Source organism: Oncorhynchus clarkii, unplaced genomic scaffold (assembly GCF_045791955.1).
Source record: "Oncorhynchus clarkii lewisi isolate Uvic-CL-2024 unplaced genomic scaffold, UVic_Ocla_1.0 unplaced_contig_7030_pilon_pilon, whole genome shotgun sequence".
In the NCBI taxonomy this organism is placed as follows: Eukaryota; Metazoa; Chordata; class Actinopteri; order Salmoniformes; family Salmonidae; genus Oncorhynchus; species Oncorhynchus clarkii.
In genome coordinates, this window is record NW_027258292.1 from 18,645 (window position 1) to 44,003 (window position 25,359).

At 40.1% G+C, this 25,359-nt stretch overlaps 1 protein-coding gene across 2 annotated transcripts in view; it reads left to right on the top strand.

Annotated features, from left to right (window-relative positions):
• LOC139396489 (methyltransferase-like protein 22) overlaps window positions 1-25,126 on the top strand; it is a 36,848-nt gene extending 11,722 nt beyond the window's left edge. Inside the window, exons 7-13 of one of the 2 annotated variants that reach the window (XR_011630757.1) lie at window positions 3,558-3,629; window positions 6,124-6,177; window positions 6,285-6,365; window positions 7,841-7,943; window positions 8,766-8,934; window positions 22,668-24,095; window positions 24,266-25,126. Coding sequence is in view for 1 of the 2 variants with exons in the window: in XM_071143511.1 (XP_070999612.1) it covers window positions 3,558-3,629; window positions 6,124-6,177; window positions 6,285-6,365; window positions 7,841-7,943; window positions 8,766-8,934; window positions 22,668-22,700 (512 nt within the window). In the remaining variant the exon portion in view is untranslated. Of the gene's footprint in view, window positions 1-3,557; window positions 3,630-6,123; window positions 6,178-6,284; window positions 6,366-7,840; window positions 7,944-8,765; window positions 8,935-22,667; window positions 24,096-24,265 lie in introns of those variants that run through there. The other variant, XM_071143511.1, reaches the window with a different exon arrangement.
• Window positions 25,127-25,359: the final 233 nt, after the last annotated feature.

A 25,359-nucleotide genomic window follows, 5' to 3' on the forward strand; every position in this document is an offset into this window, starting at 1 on the left:
AAGCTGTCATTATGGGGTATTGTGATGTCATTATGGTGTATTGTGATGTCATTATGGGGTATTGTGATGTCATTATGGTGTATTGTGATGTCATTATGGGGTATTGTGATGTCATTATGGGGTATTGTGATGTCATTATGGGGTATTGTGATGTCATTATGGTGTATTGTGATGTCATTATGGGGTATTGTGATGTCATTATGGGGTATTGTGATGTCATTATGGGGTATTGTGATGTCATTATGGAGTATTGTGATGTCATTATGGGGTATTGTGATGTCATTATGGAGTATTGTGATGTCATTATGGGGTACTGTGTGGAGATTGATTGATGATTTAATACATTTTACAATAAAGCTGTAACGTAACAAAATGTGTAAACGGTCCAGGGGTCTGAATACTTTCCGATGACGCTGTATATTACCACACTATGAGGTTGGAATAATACTGTGTAATTGGGAAAATCATAATCATGTCCTTTTAGTATGAAAAGACCGCCTGAAATCTCAGCCTGTTTTGGTGGGGTGGAGTTTTGGCCTGCCTGGTGTCATCACCTATTAGTTACTAGACCAATATGGAAAAAGTGTTCCAAACCTCTCTCCCAATAACATCTAGTTCTCCCTTCCCAACTCAGACCCCTCAGACAGTCCTAGTGTTCTTTAACATCTAGTTCTCCCCTCCCAACTCAGACCCCTCAGACAGTCCTAGTGTTCTTTAACATCTAGTTCTCCCCTCCCAACTCAGACCCCTCAGACAGTCCTAGTGTTCTTTAACATCTAGTTCTCCCCTCCAAACTCAGACCCCTCAGACAGTCCTTGTGTTCAACACCTCTCTCCCAATAACAGTTAGTTCTCCCTTCCCAACTCAGACCCCTCAGACAGTCCTAGTGTTCAACACCTCTCTCCCAATAACAGCTAGTTCTCCCCTCCCAACTCAGACCCCTCTGACAGTCCTAGTGTTCAACACCTCTCTCCCAATAACAGCTAGTTCTCCCCTCCCAACTCAGACCCCTCAGACAGTCCTAGTGTTCAACACCTCTCTCCCAATAACAGCTAGTTCTCCCTTCCCAACTCAGACCACTCTGACAGTCCTAGTGTTCAACACCTCTCTCCCAATAACATCTAGTTCTCTCCTCCCAACTCAGACCCCTCTGACAGTCCTAGTGTTCAACACCTCTCTCCCAATAACAGCTAGTTCTCCCTTCCCAACTCAGACCACTCTGACAGTCCTAGTGTTCAACACCTCTCTCCCAATAACATCTAGTTCTCTCCTCCCAACTCAGACCCCTCTGACAGTCCAAGTGTTCAACACCTCTCTCCCAATACCAGCTAGTTCTCCCCTACCAACTCAGACCACTCAGACAGTCCTAGCAAAATTATTGCTTGAGAAATTGCAGTTTTCTAAGAAGCAATTTTTGTCTCGTTTTTTTGTTGTCATTGAAACCCATCACAGTAAGGTACTTAAATGTTATACTTAAATGTTATACTTAAATGATAATTATTGCACTTGTATTAAAGTGCTCTTCTGGAGAGGGAAAGAACATTTCAAAGGGCAGGATCATTCCAAGATACTCTGCCTGTCTTTCTGCCTGCCTTTCTGCCTGCCTTTCTGCCTGTCTGCCTGCCTGCCTTTCTGCCTGTCTGCCTGCCTGCCTTTCTGCCTGCCTGCCTGCCTGCCTGTCTGTCTGCCTGTCTTTCTGCCTGCCTGCCTGCCTGCCTGTCTGTCTGTCTGTCTGCGTAGACCAGGAAGCATCATATTAAATAGACTGTTCTTCTGAATGTATTCAGAGAATGAAAATTCAATTTACTTCTCAAGTCAGAGTGAGTAATAGTACTACTGCCTATCATCTCTGATACAGAAACCATTCTCCATGGTAGTCACCATGCTTCACTGATCCAAGGTCAGAATCATCTCTGATACAGAAACCATTCTCCATGGTCACCATGCTTCACTGATCCAAGGTCAGAATCATCTCTGATACAGAAACCATTCTCCATGGTAGTCACCATGCTTCACTGATCCAAGGTCAGAATCATCTCTGATACAGAAACCATTCTCCATGGTAGTCACCATGCTTCACTGATCCAAGGTCAGAATCATCTCTGATACAGAATCCATTCTACATGGTAGTCACCATGCTTCACTGATCCCAGGTCAGAATCATCTCTGATACAGAAACCATTCTCCATGGTAGTCACCATGCTTCACTGATCCAAGGTCAGAATCATCTCTGATACAGAAACCATTCTCCATGGTAGTCACCATGCTTCACTGATCCAAGGTCAGAATCATCTCTGATACAGAATCCATTCTACATGGTAGTCACCATGCTTCACTGATCCCAGGTCAGAATCATCTCTGATACAGAAACCATTCTCCATGGTAGTCACCATGCTTCACTGATCCAAGGTCAGAATCATCTCTGATACAGAAACCATTCTCCATGGTAGTCACCATGCTTCACCGATCCAAGGTCAGAATCATCTCTGATACAGAAACCATTCTCCATGGTAGTCACCATGCTTCACTGATCCAAGGTCAGAATCATCTCTGATACAGAATCCATTCTACATGGTAGTCACCATGCTTCACTGATCCCAGGTCAGAATCATCTCTGATACAGAAACCATTCTCCATGGTAGTCACCATGCTTCACTGATCCAAGGTCAGAATCATCTCTGATACAGAAACCATTCTCCATGGTAGTCACCATGCTTCACCGATCCAAGGTCAGAATCATCTCTGATACAGAAACCATTCTCCATGGTAGTCACCATGCTTCACTGATCCAAGGTCAGAATCATCTCTGATACAGAAACCATTCTCCATGGTAGTCACCATGCTTCACTGATCCAAGGTCAGAATCATCTCTGATACAGAAACCATTCTCCATGGTAGTCACCATGCTTCACTGATCCAAGGTCAGAATCATCTCTGATACAGAAACCATTCTCCATGGTAGTCACCATGCTTCACTGATCCAAGGTCAGAATCATCTCTGATACAGAAACCATTCTCCATGGTAGTCACCATGCTTCACTGATCCAAGGTCAGAATCATCTCTGATACAGAAACCATTCTCCATGGTAGTCACCATGCTTCACTGATCCAAGGTCAGAATCATCTCTGATACAGAAACCATTCTCCATGGTAGTCACCATGCTTCACTGATCCAAAGTCAGAATCATCTCTGATACAGAAACCATTCTCTATGGTAGTCACCATGCTTCACTGATCCAAGGTCAGAATCATCTCTGATACAGAAACCATTCTCCATGGTAGTCACCATGCTTCACTGATCCAAGGTCAGAATCATCTCTGATACAGAATCCATTCTACATGGTAGCCACCATGCTTCACTGATCCAAGGTCAGAATCATTGTAAGAATTGATGAGCTGGCAGCAAGCTGTTCCTAAATGAAGGTCTCTTATTGGTTGTGTTTGTTCTATTACCAATGTTGTGTTTTAGAATGTTGGACGCTGTGTAATGTTTCTAAGTTCAAAGTTACATAAACGCTGTGTCAACATCCCAATATCTGTGTAACGTTGTGTTGCAGACGTTGGGGAGGACCTACTGAGCATGTGCCAGAAGAACGTGACGTTGAACAGACACCTGATGGAACCGGCAGGTGAGCCAACATTGAACAGTTAGACAATGTGTAGCGAGAGAACGTTACTTAAACAACGTTTTTTTGCACACACAGGGTTGCCGGCAAACGTGTGACCAGCTGGCATTTTCAATCAGCTCGGCCAGCGCCTCACCACTTTTGATTTTAGTTTAATAACAAATATTTATGAAAAGCGTAAAGATGAAGTAGAAAGTCATGTTTTTTTTTAGACTGATTTACCTCATGATTTGTCAACATTGGAGTGCTGCAGGCACATGGGAGTGCTACAGGAACGTGGGAGTGCTACAGGCACATGGGAGTGCTGCAGGAACATGGGAGTGCTACAGGCACATGGGAGTGCTACAGGCACATGGGAGTGCTACAGGCACATGGGAGTGCTACAGGCACATGGGAGTGCTACAGGCACATGGGAGTGCTGCAGGCACATGGGAGTGCCGCAGGCACATGGGAGTGCCGCAGGCACATGGGAGTGCCGCAGGCACATGGGAGTGCCACAGGCACATGGGAGTGCCACAGGCACATGGGAGTGCTACAGGCACATGGGAGCGCTGCAGGCACATGGGAGTGCTACAGGCACATGGGAGTGCTGCAGGCACATGGGAGTGCTACAGGCACATGGGAGTGCTGCAGGCTGTGAGTTTCTTGACCGGCCAGATTCCCAGAAATCACAGGTCACGCAGGCCAGGCACTCTGTATTAAAGAATAGGCCTATTTATTTAGCAAACATGATAACGCGTCCCTCCCGAGTCCAGATACAAGCAGAAACTCTTTAACAGAAATGTTGCTGCAGCCTACACCAGACCATGAGCAGTCTGACATGCTGTATGGGATAACAAGGAGATGATTTACCAGTCTGATCAACTGGCCTACTGAATTCAGCCTACTGTGGTCCGGCAGGGGTGGCAGGTAGCCTCGTGGTTAGAGCGTTGGGCCAGTAACCGAAAGGTTGCTGGATCGAATCCCCGAGCTGACAAGGTAAAAAATCTGCCGTTCTGCCCCTGAGCAAGGCATTTAACCCACTATTCCCCGGGCGCCAACAGGAGAAAATCAGTTAAGGTCATCAAATTTGCTTTATATTCAAATTTCGGGCTAGCTAGTCCTCCTGGACATTATCAGTCACAAATCTGAACCCCACACCTCTGGTTTAGCCGATGTTAGATGTACTGTAGGGTTTTTCCGCCTTGGTACTTGCTACCATACTGGTTCACTGACTGGGTTCTGTTCACAGACTGGTGACTGGTTCACTGACTGGGTTCTGTTCACAGACTGGTGACTGGTTCACTGACTGGGTTCTGGGTTCTGTTCTGTTGTGATTCAGCACACTTTGTTCATCTTTGTATGGAAAAACAGATGTAGGTTTGAACGTTGTTGCAGAGAGGATGTTGCTGTAGCTGACAAATGTGTAATTAAGCAACGATTCATACCAGAGTGTAACTAAGCAACGATTCATACCAGAGTGTAACTAAGCAACGATTCATACCAGAGTGTAACTAAACAACGATTCATACCAGAGTGTAACTAAGCAACGATTCATACCAGAGTGTAACTAAGTAACGATTTATACCAGAGTGTAATTAAGCAACGATTCATACCAGAGTGTAACTAAGCAACGATTCATACCAGAGTGTAACTAAGTAACGATTCATACCAGAGTGTAACTAAGCAATGATTCATACCAGAGTGTAACGAAGCAACGATTCATACCAGAGTGTAACGAAGCAACGATTCATACCAGAGTGTAACGAAGCAACGATTCATACCAGAGTGTAACGAAGCAACGATTCATACCAGAGTGTAACGAAGCAACGATTCATACCAGAGTATAACGAAGCAACGATTCATACCAGAGTGTAACGAAGCAACGATTCATACCAGAGTGTAACGAAGCAACGATTCATACCAGAGTGTAACGAAGTAACGATTCATACCAGAGTGTAACTAAGTAACGATTCATACCAGAGTGTAACTAAGTAACGATTCATACCAGAGTGTAATTAAGTAACGATTCATACCAGAGTGTAACTAAGCAACTATTCATACCAGAGTGTAACTAAGCAACGATTCATACCAGAGTGTAACTAAGCAACAATTCATTACAATATGTTGTACCAGGCTCTCTCTCTCCCTGGCTGTTTCATTACAAAATGTAGTACCAGGCTAGCTCTCTCTCTCTCTAACTCCCTGACTGTTTCATTACATTATGTTGTACCAGGCTAGCTCTCTCTCTCCCTCTCTCTCTCCCTGGCTGTTTCATTACATTATGTAGTACCAGGCTAGCTCTCTCTCTCCCTGGCTGTTTCATTACAATATGTAGTACCAGGCTAGCTCTCTCTCTCCCTCTCTCTCTCTCTCTCCCTGTTTCATTACAATATGTAGTACCAGGCTAGCTCTCTCTCTCTCTGACTGTTTCATATATATATCATTATAGTGTTGTCTCTCTCTCTCTCTCTGACTGTTTCATATATATATCATTATAGTGTTGTCTCTTTAACAGGTGGGGAGGTGCGAGTACGTCTACTGGACTGGCTCAGACATGATCTCTGCACAGGTGGGCAAGCTACACACACACACACATAGAGAAACACACGTGATGTTAAACCATGGTCTCTCTGCTGATCTCTCCTCTTTCTCATCCATTCATCTCTTGTTTCTCAGACGCTGATGCAGAGTTTGGATGGACAGAGGATGAAGTGGCAGATCTCCATGACAACACAACAATTATCATCGCAGCTGACGGTAAGACAGTTTTGATCAGGTGTTAAACCTGTAGGATCAGGTGTTTAACCTGTAGGATCAGGTGTTTAACCGGTAGGATCAGGTGTTAACCGGTAGGATCAGGTGTTTAACCGGTAGGATCAGGTGTTTAACCTGTAGGATCAGGTGTTTAACCGGTAGGATCAGGTGTTTAACCTGTAGGATCAGGTGTTTAACCTGTAGGATCAGGTGTTTAACCGGTAGGATCAGGTGTTTAACCGGTAGGATCAGGTGTTTAACCTGTAGGATCAGATGTTTAACCTGTAGGATCAGGTGTTTAACCTGTAGGATCAGGTGTTTAACCGGTAGGATCAGGTGTTTAACCGGTGGGATCAGGTGTTTAACCTGTAGGATCAGGTGTTTATCCGCTAGGATCAGGTGTTTATCCGCTGGGATCAGGTGTTTAACCGGTAGGATCAGGTGTTTAACCTGTAGGATCAGGTGTTTAACCGGTAAGATCAGGTGTTTAACCGGTAGGATCAGGTGTTTAACCTGTAGGATCAGGTGTTTAACCTGTAGGATCAGGTGTTTAACCGGTAGGATCAGGTGTTTAACCGGTAGGATCAGGTGTTTAACCGGTAGGATCAGGTGTTTAACCGGTGGGATCAGGTGTTTAACCTGTAGGATCAGGTGTTTAACCGGTAGGATCAGGTGTTTAACCGGTAGGATCAGGTGTTTAACCGGTGGGATCAGGTGTTTAACCTGTAGGATCAGGTGTTTAACCTGTAGGATCAGGTGTTTAACCGGTAGGATCAGGTGTTAACCTGTTGGATCAGGTGTTAACCTGTAGGATCAGGTGTTATTTTTATGGTATCAAATGTAATCTGCTAATTCACTCAGAGCAGACTACAGGTACAGAACACAGACAGTATGGTGCTGAATGATCTCTGTGGAATGTTAATGATCTCTGTGGAACGTTAATGATCTCTGTGGAACGTTAATGATCTCTGTGGAACGTTAATGATCTCTGTGGAACGTTAATGATCTCTGTGGAATGTTAATGATCTCTGTGGAATGTTAATGATCTCTGTGGAACGTTAATGATCTCTGTGGAATGTTAATGATCTCTGTGGAACGTTAATGATCTCTGTGGAACGTTAATGATCTCTGTGGAACGTTAATGATCTCGGTGGAACGTTAATGATCTCTGTGGAATGTTAATGATCTCTGTGGAATGTTAATGATCTCTGTGGAATGTTAATGATCTCTGTGGAATGTTAATGATCTCTGTGGAATGTTAATGATCTCTGTGGAATGTTAATGATCTCTGTGGAATGTTAATGATCTCTGTGGAATGTGAATGATCTCTGTGGAATGTGAATGATCTCTGTGGAATGTGAATGATCTCTGTGGAACGTTAATGATCTCTGTGGAACGTTAATGATCTCTGTGGAATGTTAATGATCTCTGTGGAATGTTAATGGTAATAAACTGCATTTATTTGTCATTTGTACCAGTGTGCTACGATGACGACCTGACAGACGCGCTGTTCCGAACTCTGTACAGAATCTGTAACAACCTCCGTCTCCCCTGTACTACATACCTGTCTATAGAGAAGAGGTAACATACCTGTACTACATACCTGTCTATAGAGAAGAGGTAACATACCTGTACTACATACCTGTCTATAGAGAAGAGGTAACATACCTGTACTACATACCTGTCTATTCTGGCTGGGCCACTCACGGACATTCAGAGACTTTTCCCGAAGCCACTACTGCGTTGTCTTGGCTGTGTTCTTAGGGTCGTTGTCCTGTTGGACCTTCGCCCCAGTCTGAGGTTCTGAGCACTCTGGAGCAGGTTTTCATGAAGGATCTCTCTGTACTTTGCTCCATTCATCTTTCCCTCGATCCTGACTAGTCTCCCAATCCCTGCTGCTGAAAAACACCACCATGCTTCACCGTAGGGATGGTGCCACCACCATGCTTCACCGTAGGGATGGTGCCACCACCATGCTTCACCGTAGGGATGGTGCCAGGTTTCCTCCAGACGTGACGCTTGGCATTCAGGCCAAAGAGTTCAATCTTGGTTTCATCAGACCAGAGAATCCTGTTTCTCATTGTCTGAGAGTCCTTTAGGTGCATCTTGACAAACTCCAAGCGGGCTGTCATGTGCCTTTTCCTGAGGAGTGGCTTCTGTCTGACCACTCTACCATAAAGGCCTGATTGGTGGAGTGCTGCAGAGATGGTTGTCCTTCTGGAAGTTTCTCCCATCTCCACAGAGGAACTCTGGAGCTCTGTCAGAGTGACCATCAGGTTCTTGTATATATAGATTTATGCTTAATGTAAAAAATAAATCCAGCTCATGTGCCACATCTTGTAATTACAGTCTTTGTTTGTGTGTGTGTTCCTTCCTTCCTTCCTTCCTTCCTTCCTTCCCCAGGCTGAACTTCACTCTGAGACACATGGACATATCCTGCGAGGCCTACGACCATTTCCGCCACTGTCTGTGTGAGATGCAGGAGCTGAGGGACGGACGGACATGCTTCACAGTGGAGCAGGTCACACCCTCTTTCCCACAGTGCCTGCTGTATGAGCGCATAGAGCAACTGGTGAGAGACAGACAATTTCATATACAGACTTTACTGAACCTAGAAAACCCCCAACAGTATGTTTTTAGTACTATATCCTAAACCCCTATCCAACAGTATGTTTCTAGTACTATATCCTAAACCCAACAGTATGTTTCTAGTACTATATCCTAAACCCCTATCCAACAGTATGTTTCTAGTACTATATCCTAAACCCAACAGTATGTTTCTAGTACTATATCCTACACCCAAGAGAATGTTTCTAGTACTATATCCTAAACCCAACAGTATGTTTCTAGTACTATATCCTAAACCCAACAGAATGTTTCTAGTACTATATCCTAAACCCTTATCCAACAGTATGTTTCTAGTACTATATCCTAAACCCAACAGAATGTTTCTAGTACTATATCCTAAACCCCTATCCAACAGTATGTTTCTAGTACTATATCCTAAACCCAAGAGAATGTTTCTAGTACTATATCCTAAACCCAACAGTATGTTTCTAGTACTATATCCTAAACCCTTATCCAACAGTATGTTTCTAGTACTATATCCTAAACCCTTATCCAACAGTATGTTTCTAGTACTATATCCTAAACCCAACAGTATGTTTCTAGTACTATATCCTAAACCCTTATCCAACAGTATGTTTCTAGTACTATATCCTAAACCCAAGAGAATGTTTCTAGTACTATATCCTAAACCCAACAGTATGTTTCTAGTACTATATCCTAAACCCAACAGTATGTTTCTAGTACTATATCCTAAACCCTTATCCAACAGAATGTTTCTAGTACTATATCCTAAACCCTTATCCAACAGTATGTTTCTAGTACTATATCCTAAACCCAACAGTATGTTTCTAGTACTATATCCTAAACCCAACAGTATGTTTCTAGTACTATATCCTAAACCCAACAGTATGTTTCTAGTACTATATCCTAAACCCTTATCCAACAGAATGTTTCTAGTACTATATCCTAAACCCCTATCCAACAGTATGTTTCTAGTACTATATCCTAAACCCTTATCCAACAGAATGTTTCTAGTACTATATCCTAAACCCTTATCCAACAGAATGTTTCTAGTACTATATCCTAAACCCCTATCCAACAGTATGTTTCTAGTACTATATCCTAAACCCAACAGTATGTTTCTAGTACTATATCCTAAACCCCTATCCAACAGTATGTTTCTAGTACTATATCCTAAACCCAACAGTATGTTTCTAGTACTATATCCTAAACCCCTATCCAACAGTATGGTTCTAGTACTATATCCTAAACCCAACATAATGTTTCTAGTACTATATCCTAAACCCAACAGAATGTTTCTAGTACTATATCCTAAACCCAACAGTATGTTTCTAGTACTATATCCTAAACCCAACAGTATGTTTCTAGTACTGTATCCTAAACCCCTATCCAACAGTATGTTTCTAGTACTATATCCTAAACCCAACAGTATGTTTCTAGTACTATATCCTAAACCCAACAGTATGTTTCTAGTACTATATCCTAAACCCAACAGTATGTTTCTAGTACTATATCCTAAACCCCTATTCAACAGTATGTTTCTAGTACTATATCCTAAACCCAACAGAATGTTTCTAGTACTATATCCTAAACCCCTATCCAACAGTATGTTTCTAGTACTATATCCTAAACCCCTATTCAACAGTATGTTTCTATTACTATATCCTAAACCCCTATCCAACAGTATGTTTCTAGTACTATATCCTAAACCCCTATCCAACAGTATGTTTCTAGTACTATATCCTACACCCCTATTCAACAGTATGTTTCTAGTACTATATCCTAAACCCCTATCCAACAGTATGTTTCTAGTACTATATCCTAAACCCAACAGAATGTTTCTAGTACTATATCCTAAACCCAACTGAATGTTTCTAGTACTATATCCTAAACCCCTATTCAACAGTATGTTTCTAGTACTATATCCTAAACCCCTATCCAACAGTATGTTTCTAGTACTATATCCTAAACCCCTATCCAACAGTATGTTTCTAGTACTATATCCTAAACCCCTATCCAACAGTATGTTTCTAGTACTATATCCTAAACCCAACAGTATGTTTCTAGTACTATATCCTAAACCCAACAGTATGTTTTTAGTACTATATCCTAAACCCCTATCCAACAGTATGTTTCTAGTACTATATCCTAAACCCCTATCCAACAGTATGTTTCTAGTACTATATCCTAAACCCTTATCCAACAGTATGTTTCTAGTACTATATCCTAAACCCAAGAGAATGTTTCTAGTACTATATCCTAAACCCAACAGTATGTTTCTAGTACTATATCCTAAACCCAACAGTATGTTTCTAGTACTATATCCTAAACCCTTATCCAACAGAATGTTTCTAGTACTATATCCTAAACCCTTATCCAACAGTATGTTTCTAGTACTATATCCTAAACCCAACAGTATGTTTCTAGTACTATATCCTAAACCCAACAGTATGTTTCTAGTACTATATCCTAAACCCAACAGTATGTTTCTAGTACTATATCCTAAACCCTTATCCAACAGAATGTTTCTAGTACTATATCCTAAACCCCTATCCAACAGTATGTTTCTAGTACTATATCCTAAACCCTTATCCAACAGAATGTTTCTAGTACTATATCCTAAACCCTTATCCAACAGAATGTTTCTAGTACTATATCCTAAACCCCTATCCAACAGTATGTTTCTAGTACTATATCCTAAACCCAACAGTATGTTTCTAGTACTATATCCTAAACCCCTATCCAACAGTATGTTTCTAGTACTATATCCTAAACCCAACAGTATGTTTCTAGTACTATATCCTAAACCCCTATCCAACAGTATGGTTCTAGTACTATATCCTAAACCCAACATAATGTTTCTAGTACTATATCCTAAACCCAACAGAATGTTTCTAGTACTATATCCTAAACCCAACAGTATGTTTCTAGTACTATATCCTAAACCCAACAGTATGTTTCTAGTACTGTATCCTAAACCCCTATCCAACAGTATGTTTCTAGTACTATATCCTAAACCCAACAGTATGTTTCTAGTACTATATCCTAAACCCAACAGTATGTTTCTAGTACTATATCCTAAACCCCTATTCAACAGTATGTTTCTAGTACTATATCCTAAACCCAACAGAATGTTTCTAGTACTATATCCTAAACCCCTATCCAACAGTATGTTTCTAGTACTATATCCTAAACCCCTATTCAACAGTATGTTTCTATTACTATATCCTAAACCCCTATCCAACAGTATGTTTCTAGTACTATATCCTAAACCCCTATCCAACAGTATGTTTCTAGTACTATATCCTACACCCCTATTCAACAGTATGTTTCTAGTACTATATCCTAAACCCCTATCCAACAGTATGTTTCTAGTACTATATCCTAAACCCAACAGAATGTTTCTAGTACTATATCCTAAACCCAACTGAATGTTTCTAGTACTATATCCTAAACCCCTATTCAACAGTATGTTTCTAGTACTATATCCTAAACCCCTATCCAACAGTATGTTTCTAGTACTATATCCTAAACCCCTATCCAACAGTATGTTTCTAGTACTATATCCTAAACCCCTATCCAACAGTATGTTTCTAGTACTATATCCTAAACCCAACAGTATGTTTCTAGTACTATATCCTAAACCCAACAGTATGTTTTTAGTACTATATCCTAAACCCCTATCCAACAGTATGTTTCTAGTACTATATCCTAAACCCCTATCCAACAGTATGTTTCTAGTACTATATCCTAAACCCCTATCCAACAGTATGTTTCTAGTACTATATCCTAAACCCAACAGTATGTTTCTAGTACTATATCCTAAACCCAACAGTATGTTTCTAGTACTATATCCTAAACCCCTATCCAACAGTGTGTTTCTAGTACTATATCCTAAACCCCTATCCAACAGTATGTTTCTAGTACTATATCCTAAACCCAACAGTATGTTTCTAGTACTATATCCTAAACACAACAGTATGTTTTTAGTACTATATCCTAAACCCAACAGTATGTTTCTAGTACTATATCCTAAACCCCTATCCAACAGTGTGTTTCTAGTACTATATCCTAAACCCAACAGTATGTTTCTAGTACTATATCCTAAACCCAACAGTATGTTTCTAGTACTATATCCTAAACCCAACAGTATGTTTCTAGTACTATATCCTAAACCCCTATCCAACAGTATGTTTTTAGTACTATATCCTAAACCCCTATCCAACAGTATGTTTCTAGAACTATATCCTAAACCCCTATCCAACAGTATGTTACTAGTACTATATCCTAAACCCCTATCCAACAGTATGTTTCTAGTACTATATCCTAAACCCAACAGAATGTTTCTAGTACTATATCCTAAACCCAACAGTATGTTTCTAGTACTATGTCCTAAACCCAAATGAATGTTTCTAGTACTGTATCCTAAACCCCTATCCAACAGTATGTTTCTAGTACTATATCCTAAACCCAACAGTATGTTTCTAGTACTATATCCTAAACCCCTATCCAACAGTATGTTTCTAGTACTATATCCTAAACCCCTATCCAACAGTATGTTTCTAGTACTATATCCTAAACCCAACAGTATGTTTCTAGTACTATATCCTAAACCCAACAGTATGTTTCTAGTACTATATCCTAAACCCAACAGAATGTTTCTAGTACTATATCCTAAACCCAACAGTATGTTTCTAGTACTATATCCTAAACCCAACAGTATGTTTCTAGTACTATGTCCTAAACCCAACTGAATGTTTCTAGTACTGTATCCTAAACCCCTATCCAACAGTATGTTTCTAGTACTATATCCTAAACCCAACAGTATGTTTTAGTTCTATATCCTAAACCCAACAGTATGTTTCTAGTACTATATCCTAAACCCAACAGAATGTTTCTAGTACTATATCCTAAACCCAACTGAATGTTTCTAGTACTGTATCCTAAACCCCTATCCAACAGTATGTTTCTAGTACTATATCCTAAACCCAACAGTATGTTTTTAGTACTATATCCTAAACCCAACAGTATGTTTCTAGTACTATATCCTAAACCCAACAGAATGTTTCTAGTACTATATCCTAAACCCCTATCCAACAGTATGTTTCTAGAACTATATCCTAAACCCAACAGTATGTTTCTAGTACTATATCCTAAACCCAACATAATGTTTCTAGTACTATATCCTAAACCCCTATTCAACAGTATGTTTCTAGTACTATATCCTAAACCCAACAGTATGTTTCTAGAACTATATCCTAAACCCCTATCCAACAGTATGTTTCTTGTACTATATCCTAAACCCAACAGAATGTTTCTAGTACTATATCCTAAACCCAACAGTATGTTTCTAGTACTGTATCCTAAACCCCTATCCAACAGTATGTTTCTAGTACTATATCCTAAACCCCTATCCAACAGTATGTTTCTAGTACTATATCCTAAACCCAACAGTATGTTTCTAGTACTATATCCTAAACCCCTATCCAACAGTATGTTTCTAGTACTATATCCTAAACCCAACAGTATGTTTCTAGTACTATATCCTAAACCCCTATCCAACAGTATGTTTCTAGTACTATATCCTAAACCCCTATCCAACAGTATGTTTCTAGTACTGTATCCTAAACCCCTATCCAACAGTATGTTTCTAGTACTATATCCTAAACCCCTATCCAACAGTATGTTTCTAGTACTATATCCTAAACCCCTATCCAACAGTATGTTTCTAGTACTATATCCTAAACCCAACAGTATGTTTTTAGTACTATATCCTAAACCCAACAGTATGTTTTTAGTACTGTATCCTAAACCCCTATCCAACAGAATGTTTCTAGTACTATATCCTAAACCCCTATCCAACAGTATGTTTCTAGTACTATATCCTAAACCCAACAGTATGTTTCTAGTACTATATCCTAAACCCAACAGTATGTTTCTAGTACTATATCCTAAACCCAACAGTATGTTTCTAGTACTATATCCTAAACCCCTATCCAACAGTATGTTTCTAGTACTATATCCTAAACCCCTATCCAACAGTATGTTTCTAGTACTATATCCTAAACCCAACAGTATGTTTCTAGTACTATATCCTAAACCCCTATCCAACAGTATGTTTCTAGTACTATATCCTAAACCCCTATCCAACAGTATGTTTCTAGTACTGTATCCTAAACCCCTATCCAACAGTATGTTTCTAGTACTATATCCTAAACCCCTATCCAACAGTATGTTTCTAGTACTATATCCTAAACCCCTATCCAACAGTATGTTTCTAGTACTATATCCTAAACCCAACAGTATGTTTTTAGTACTATATCCTAAACCCAACAGTATGTTTTTAGTAATGTATCCTAAACCCCTATCCAACAGAATGTTTCTAGTACTATATCCTAAACCCCTATCCAACAGTATGTTTCTAGTACTATATCCTAAACCCAACAGTATGTTTCTAGTACTATATCCTAAACCCAACAGTATGTTTCTAGTACTATATCCTAAACCCAACAGTATGTTTCTAGTACTATATCCTAAACCCCTATCCAACAGTATGTTTCTAGTACTATATCCTAAACCCCTATCCAACAGTATGTTTCTAGTACTATATCCTAAACCCCTATCCAACAGTATGTTTCTAGTACTATATCCTAAACCCAACAGAATGTTTCTAGTGCTATATCCTAAACCCCTATCCAACAGTATGTTTCTAGTACTATATCCTAAACCCAACAGAATGTTTCTAGTACTATATCCTAAACCCCTATCCAACAGCATGTTTCTAGTACTATATCCTAAACCCCTATCCAACAGAATGTTTCTAGTACTGTATCCTAAACCCAACAGTATGTTTTTAGTACTATATCCTAAACCCCTATCCAACAGTATGTTTCTAGTACTATATCCTAAACCCAACTGAATGTTTCTAGTACTGTATCCTAAACCCCTATCCAACAGTATGTTTCTAGTACTATATCCTAAACCCAACAGTATGTTTTTAGTTCTATATCCTAAACCCAACAGTATGTTTCTAGTACTATATCCTAAACCCAACAGAATGTTTCTAGTACTATATCCTAAACCCAACTGAATGTTTCTAGTACTGTATCCTAAACCCCTATCCAACAGTATGTTTCTAGTACTATATCCTAAACCCAACAGTATGTTTTTAGTACTATATCCTAAACCCAACAGTATGTTTCTAGTACTATATCCTAAACCCAACAGAATGTTTCTAGTACTATATCCTAAACCCCTATCCAACAGTATGTTTCTAGAACTATATCCTAAACCCAACAGTATGTTTCTAGTACTATATCCTAAACCCAACATAATGTTTCTAGTACTATATCCTAAACCCCTATTCAACAGTATGTTTCTAGTACTATATCCTAAACCCAACAGTATGTTTCTAGAACTATATCCTAAACCCCTATCCAACAGTATGTTTCTTGTACTATATCCTAAACCCAACAGAATGTTTCTAGTACTATATCCTAAACCCAACAGTATGTTTCTAGTACTGTATCCTAAACCCCTATCCAACAGTATGTTTCTAGTACTATATCCTAAACCCCTATCCAACAGTATGTTTCTAGTACTATATCCTAAACCCAACAGTATGTTTCTAGTACTATATCCTAAACCCCTATCCAACAGTATGTTTCTAGTACTATATCCTAAACCCAACAGTATGTTTCTAGTACTATATCCTAAACCCCTATCCAACAGTATGTTTCTAGTACTATATCCTAAACCCCTATCCAACAGTATGTTTCTAGTACTGTATCCTAAACCCCTATCCAACAGTATGTTTCTAGTACTATATCCTAAACCCCTATCCAACAGTATGTTTCTAGTACTATATCCTAAACCCCTATCCAACAGTATGTTTCTAGTACTATATCCTAAACCCAACAGTATGTTTCTAGTACTATATCCTAAACCCAACAGTATGTTTCTAGTACTATATCCTAAACCCAACAGTATGTTTCTAGTACTATATCCTAAACCCCTATCCAACAGTATGTTTCTAGTACTATATCCTAAACCCCTATCCAACAGTATGTTTCTAGTACTATATCCTAAACCCCTATCCAACAGTATGTTTCTAGTACTATATCCTAAACCCAACAGAATGTTTCTAGTGCTATATCCTAAACCCCTATCCAACAGTATGTTTCTAGTACTATATCCTAAACCCAACAGAATGTTTCTAGTACTATATCCTAAACCCCTATCCAACAGCATGTTTCTAGTACTATATCCTAAACCCCTATCCAACAGAATGTTTCTAGTACTGTATCCTAAACCCAACAGTATGTTTTTAGTACTATATCCTAAACCCCTATCCAACAAACAGTATGTTTCTAGTACTATATCCTAAACCCCTATCCAACAGTATGTTTCTAGTACTATATCCTAAACCCCTATCCAACAATATGTTTCTAGTACTATATCCTAAACCCCTATCCAACAGTATGTTTCTAGTACTATATCCTAAACCCAACAGTATGTTTCTAGTACTATATCCTAAACCCAACAGTATGTTTTTAGTACTATATCCTAAACCCCTATCCAACAGTATGTTTCTAGTACTATATCCTAAACCCAACAGTATGTTTTTAGTACTATATCCTAAACCCCTATCCAACAGTATGTTTCTAGTACTGTATCCTAAACCCAACAGTATGTTTTTAGTACTATATCCTAAACCCCTATCCAACAGTATGTTTTTAGTACTATATCCTAAACCCCTATCCAACAGTATGTTTCTAGTACTATATCCTAAACCCCTATCCAACAGCATGTTTCTAGTACTATATCCTAAACCCAACAGAATGTTTCTAGTACTATATCCTAAACCCAACAGAATGTTTCTAGTACTATATCCTAAACCCAACAGTATGTTTCTAGAACTATATCCTAAACCCCTATCCAACAGAATGTTTCTAGTACTATATCCTAAACCCAACAGAATGTTTCTAGTACTATATCCTAAACCCAACAGTGTGTTTCTAGTACTATATCCTAAACCCCTATCCAACAGTATGTTTCTAGTACTATATCCTAAACCCCTACCCAACAGTATGTTTCTAGAACTATATCCTAAACCCCTATCCAACAGTATGTTTCTAGTACTGTGTCCTAAACCCAACAGAATGTTTCTAGTACTATATCCTAAACCCCTATCCAACTGAATGTTTCTAGAACTATATCCTAAACCCAACAGTATCTTTCTAGAACTATATCCTAAACCCCTATCCAACTGAATGTTTCTAGTACTATATCCTAAACCCAACAGTATGTTTCTAGTACTATATCCTAAACCCAACAGTATGTTTCTAGTACTATATCCTAAACCCCTATCCAAAAGTATGTTTCTAGTACTATATCCTAAACCCCTATCCAACTGAATGTTTCTAGAACTATATCCTAAACCCAACAGTATGTTTCTAGAACTATATCCTAAACCCCTATCCAACTGAATGTTTCTAGTACTATATCCTAAACCCAACAGTATGTTTCTAGTACTGTATCCTAAACCCCTATCCAACAGTATGTTTCTAGTACTGTATCCTAAACCCAACAGAATGTTTCTAGTACTATATCCTAAACCCAACAGTATGTTTCTAGTACTATATCCTAAACCCAACAGTATGTTTCTAGTACTATATCCTAAACCCAACAGAATGTTTCTAGTACTATATCCTAAACCCAACAGTATGTTTCTAGTACTATATCCTAAACCCCTATCCAACAGTATGTTTCTAGTACTATATCCTAAACCCCTATTCAACAGTATGTTTCTAGTACTATATCCTAAACCCCTATCCAACAGTATGTTTCTAGTACTATATCCTAAACCCAACAGTATGTTTCTAGTACTATATCCTAAACCCAACAGTATGTTTCTAGTACTATATCCTAAACCCAACAGAATGTTTCTAGTACTATATCCTAAACCCCTATCCAACAGTGTGTTTCTAGTACTATATCCTAAACCCAACAGAATGTTTCTAGTACTATATCCTAAACCCAACTGAATGTTTCTAGTACTATATCCTAAACCCCTATCCAACAGTATGTTTCTAGTACTATATCCTAAACCCCTATCCAACAGTATGTTTCTAGTACTATATCCTAAACCCAACAGAATGTTTCTAGTACTATATCCTAAACCCAACAGTATGTTTCTAGAACTATATCCTAAACCCCTATCCAACAGAATGTTTCTAGTACTATATCCTAAACCCAACAGAATGTTTCTAGTACTATATCCTAAACCCAACAGTATGTTTCTAGTACTATATCCTAAACCCCTATCCAACAGTATGTTTCTAGTACTATATCCTAAACCCCTACCCAACAGTATGTTTCTAGAACTATATCCTAAACCCCTATCCAACAGTATGTTTCTAGTACTGTATCCTAAACCCAACAGAATGTTTCTAGTACTATATCCTAAACCCCTATCCAACTGAATGTTTCTAGAACTATATCCTAAACCCAACAGTATGTTTCTAGAACTATATCCTAAACCCCTATCCAACTGAATGTTTCTAGTACTATATCCTAAACCCAACAGTATGTTTCTAGTACTATATCCTAAACCCAACAGTATGTTTCTAGTACTATATCCTAAACCCCTATCCAAAAGTATGTTTCTAGTACTATATCCTAAACCCCTATCCAACAGTATGTTTCTAGAACTATATCCTAAACCCAACAGTATGTTTCTAGAACTATATCCTAAACCCCTATCCAACTGAATGTTTCTAGTACTATATCCTAAACCCAACAGTATGTTTCTAGTACTGTATCCTAAACCCCTATCCAACAGTATGTTTCTAGTACTGTATCCTAAACCCAACAGAATGTTTCTAGTACTATATCCTAAACCCAACAGTATGTTTCTAGTACTATATCCTAAACCCAACAGTATGTTTCTAGTACTATATCCTAAACCCAACAGAATGTTTCTAGTACTATATCCTAAACCCAACAGTATGTTTCTAGTACTATATCCTAAACCCCTATCCAACAGTATGTTTCTAGTACTATATCCTAAACCCCTATTCAACAGTATGTTTCTAGTACTATATCCTAAACCCCTATCCAACAGTATGTTTCTAGTACTATATCCTAAACCCAACAGTATGTTTCTAGTACTATATCCTAAACCCAACAGTATGTTTCTAGTACTATATCCTAAACCCAACAGAATGTTTCTAGTACTATATCCTAAACCCCTATCCAACAGTGTGTTTCTAGTACTATATCCTAAACCCAACAGAATGTTTCTAGTACTATATCCTAAACCCCTATCCAACAGTATGTTTCTAGTACTATATCCTAAACCCCTATCCAACAGTATGTTTCTAGTACTATATCCTAAACCCAACAGAATGTTTCTAGTACTATATCCTAAACCCAACAGTATGTTTCTAGTACTATATCCTAAACCCAACAGTATGTTTCTAGTACTATATCCTAAACCCAACAGTATGTTTCTAGTACTATATCCTAAACCCAACAGTATGTTTCTAGTACTATATCCTAAACCCCTATCCAACAGTATGTTTCTAGTACTATATCCTAAACCCAACTGAATGTTTCTAGTACTGTATCCTAAACCCCTATCCAACAGTATGTTTCTAGTACTATATCCTAAACCCCTATCCAACTGTATGTTTCTAGTACTATATCCTAAACCCCTATCCAACAGTATGTTTCTAGTACTATATCCTAAACCCCTATCCAACAGTATGTTTCTAGCACTATATCCTAAACCCAACAGAATGTTTCTAGTACTATATCCTAAACCCAACAGTATGTTTCTAGTACTATATCCTAAACCCCTATCCAACAGTATGTTTCTAGTACTATATCCTAAACCCCTATCCAACAGTATGTTTCTAGTACTATATCCTAAACCCCTATCCAACAGAATGTTTCTAGTACTATATCCTAAACCCCTATCCAACAGTATGTTTCTAGTACTATATCCTAAACCCAACAGAATGTTTCTAGTACTATATCCTAAACCCAACAGTATGTTTCTAGTACTATATCCTAAACCCAACAGTATGTTTTTAGTACTGTATCCTAAACCCCTATCCAACAGTATGTTTCTAGTACTATATCCTAAACCCCTATCCAACAGTATGTTTCTAGTACTATATCCTAAACCCCTATCCAACAGTATGTTTCTAGTACTATGTCCTAAACCCAACAGTATGTTTTTAGTACTATATCCTAAACCCAACAGTATGTTTCTAGTACTATATCCTAAACCCAACAGTATGTTTCTAGTACTATATCCTACACCCCTATACAACAGTATGTTTCTAGTACTATATCCTAAACCCAACAGTATGTTTTTAGTACTATATCCTAAACCCAACAGTATGTTTCTAGTACTATATCCTAAACCCAACAGTATGTTTCTAGTACTATATCCTAAACCCCTATCCAACAGTATGTTTCTAGTACTATATCCTAAACCCAACAGTATGTTTCTAGTACTATATCCTAAACCCAACAGTATGTTTCTAGTACTATATCCTAAACCCCTATCCAACAGTATGTTTCTAGTACTATGTCCTAAACCCAACAGAATGTTTCTAGTACTATATCCTAAACCCCTATCCAACAGTATGTTTCTAGTACTATATCCTAAACCCAACAGTATGTTTCTAGTACTATATCCTAAACCCCTATCCAACAGTATGTTTCTAGTACTATATCCTAAACCCAACAGTATGTTTTTAGTACTATATCCTAAACCCAACAGTATGTGTCTAGTACTATATCCTAAACCCAACAGTATGTTTCTAGTACTATATCCTAAACCCCTATCCAACAGTATGTTTCTAGTACTATATCCTAAACCCCTATCCAACAGTATGTTTCTAGAACTATATCCTAAACCCAACAGTATGTTTTTAGTACTGTATCCTAAACCCCTATCCAACAGTATGTTTCTAGTACTATATCCTAAACCCAACAGTATGTTTCTAGTACTATATCCTAAACCCAACAGAATGTTTCTAGTACTATATCCTAAACCCCTATCCAACAGTATGTTTCTAGTACTATATCCTAAACCCAACAGAATGTTTCTAGTACTATATCCTAAACCCAACAGAATGTTTCTAGTACTATATCCTAAACCCAACAGAATGTTTCTAGTACTATATCCTAAACCCCTATCCAAAACTATGTTTCCAGCACTGTTGAGGCATGACCCCCTCACTGGCCAATCAGAACGTGTTGTAGGTTTGTTGAGGCATGACCCCCTCACTGGCCAATCAGAACGTGTTGTAGGTGTGTTGAGGCATGACCCCTTCACTGGCCAATCAGAACGTGTTGTAGGTGTGTTGAGGCATGACCCCCTCACTGGCCAATCAGAACGTGTTGTAGGTGTGTTGAGGCATGACCCCCCTCACTGGCCAATCAGAACGTGTTGTAGGTGTGTTGAGGCATGACCCCCTCACTGGCCAATCAGAACGTGTTGTAGGTGTGTTGAGGCATGACCCCCTCACTGGCCAATCGGAACGTGTTGTAGGTGTGTTGAGGCATGACCCCCTCACTGGCCAATCAGAACGTGCTCCAGGGCTAAATACGTGGTTGCTTCAAGTTGGGTATTTACAGTCTTTTATATATTGCGTTGTCATCAACTCCAATTCCAATGTTAGACTTTCTCTTTTTCAGGAGTTGTGGAAAGTGACAGCGGTGCCTGTCTAACCCTCTGAGGAGCTGACCTGCTCCTAGACCTGCTCCTAGACCTGCTCCTAGACCTGCTCCTAGACCTGCTCCTTAGACCTGCTCCTAGACCTGCTCCTAGACCTGCTCCTAGACCTGCTCCTAGACCTGCTCCTTAGACCTGCTCCTAGACCTGCTCCTAGACCTGCTCCTTAGACCTGCTCCTTGACCTGCTCCTAGACCTGCTCCTTAGACCTGCTCCTTAGACCTGCTCCTTAGACCTGCTCCTTAGACCTGCTCCTTAGACCTGCTCCTTAGACCTGCTCCTAGACCTGCTCCTAGACCTGCTCCTAGACCTGCTCCTTAGACCTGCTCCTTAGACCTGCTCCTTGACCTGCTCCTAGACCTGCTCCTTGACCTGCTCCTTAGACCTGCTCCTTAGACCTGCTCCTAGACCTGCTCCTAGACCTGCTCCTAGACCTGCTCCTTAGACCTGCTCCTTAGACCTGCTCCAAGACCTACTCCTAGACCTGCTCCTAGACCTGCTCCTTAGACCTGCTCCTTAGACCTGCTCCAAGACCTGCTCCTTGACCTGCTCCTAGACCTGCTCCTAGACCTGCTCCATGGAGTTTTCTGATCTTAGACCTGCTCCTAGACCTGCTCCATGGAGTTTTCTGATCTTAGACCTGCTCCTAGACCTGCTCCATTGAGTTTTCTGATCTTAGACCTGCTCCTAGACCTGCTCCATGGAGTTTTCTGATCTTAGACCTGCTCCTAGACCTGCTCCATGGAGTTTTCTGATCTTAGACCTGCTCCTAGACCTGCTCCTGGTGTTTTCGGAGCCTCTTGTGGTCAGTGTTGAGAAGGTATTGATAAAATATGTAGATTATTTAGTGAACTAATAGCAATCATTTCAATCAGGGCAGCTGGACAGCACTGAACAAAGACACTAGGAATGATCTCTGTAAATGAACTCACTTGTTAAATAAGATGTTTTTAAGCTCAGACCAGGGGTTGTGATATATATATATATATTCACTATATTCTCATTTACTTGCTGTTGGATTGATGTGAACCGGTGAAATGGGACAGCCCCATAGCCTCTGAATGTTTTGTTCCGATGTAAATGATGAGTGATCAGGTTAAACACTGACCTGGGATGCATCCCAAATGGTATCCTATCCTCAATATAGTGCACTACTTTAGACCAGAGCCCTATGGACCCTGGTCTAGAGCCCTGTGGACCCTGGTCTAGAGCCCTATGGACCCTGGTCTAGAGCCCTATGGACCCTGGACCAGAGCCCTGTGGACCCTGGTCTAGAGTCCTATGGACCCTGGTCTAGAGCCCTATGGACCCTGGTCTAGAGCCCTATGGACCCTGGTCTAGAGCCCTGTGGACCCTGGAACAGAGCCCTGTGGACCCTGGACCAGAGCCCTGTGGACCCTGGAACAGAGCCCTGTGGACCCTGGTCCAGAGCCCTATGGACCCTGGACCAGAGCCCTGTGGACCCTGGTCTAGAGTCCTATGGACCCTGGTCTAGAGCCCTATGGACCCTGGTCTAGAGCCCTATGGACCCTGGTCTAGAGCCCTGTGGACCCTGGAACAGAGCCCTGTGGACCCTGGACCAGAGCCCTGTGGACCCTGGAACAGAGCCCTGTGGACCCTGGTCCAGAGCCCTATGGACCCTGGACCAGAGCCCTATGGACCCTGGACCAGAGCCCTATGGACCCTGGACCAGAGCCCTATGGACCCTGGTCTAGAGCCCTATGGACCCTGAACCAGAGCCCTATGGACCCTGGACCAGAGCCCTATGGACCCTGGTCTACAGCCCTATGGACCCTGGTCTAGAGCCCTGTGGACCCTGGTCTACAGCCCTGTGGACCCTGGTCTAGAGCCCTGTGGACCCTGGTCTAGAGCCCTGTGGACCCTGGTCTAGAGCCCTGTGGACCCTGGTCTAGAGCCCTGTGGACCCTGGTCTAGAGCCCTATGGACCCAGGTCTAGAGCCCTATGGACCCTGGTCTAGAGCCCTGTGGACCCTGGTCTAGAGCCCTGTGGACCCTGGTCTAGAGCCCTGTGGACCCTGGTCTAAAATAGTGCACTATATAGGGACCTATAGAGTCAAATCAAATCAAATCAAATGGACAAGAGTGCACTATATAGGGACCTATAGAGTCCTATGGGACACTACCTTAATGTCTGTTTATAACTTATAAGACATTATTATATAGCTTGTTAACAATTGAGTAAATAAACTGTTTATCAATCAGTATTTCTAAGTTCATATATTTAATAAAATAAACTACCTAATAATGTTTATAAGAGCTTTATAAGCAGACATATAGTGTTAATGATGTGTGTATATTGATACAAGACCACGGCACTGTTTATTTCACAATTATACACATCTTTTGATTCAAAATGACTAAATAAAATACAAGTTATTGATTTATTTCAACAACAGAAAAATGTCTTTATTAGAATTTGTGAACTTTGATTCATACCGTCTTAAAGGAGCATTCTGGGATTGAAACAACAACCAAGCTGCTTTTTCATGTCAACAGCTGAGGAATGGGGCCACTCTCAAGTTCATAGACGCAGCTACGACTGACCATCAGGCAGGGTAGCCTAGTGGTTAGAGCGTTCGACTAGTAACCGGAAGGTTGAGAGATCAAACCCCCGAGCTGACAAGGTACAAATCT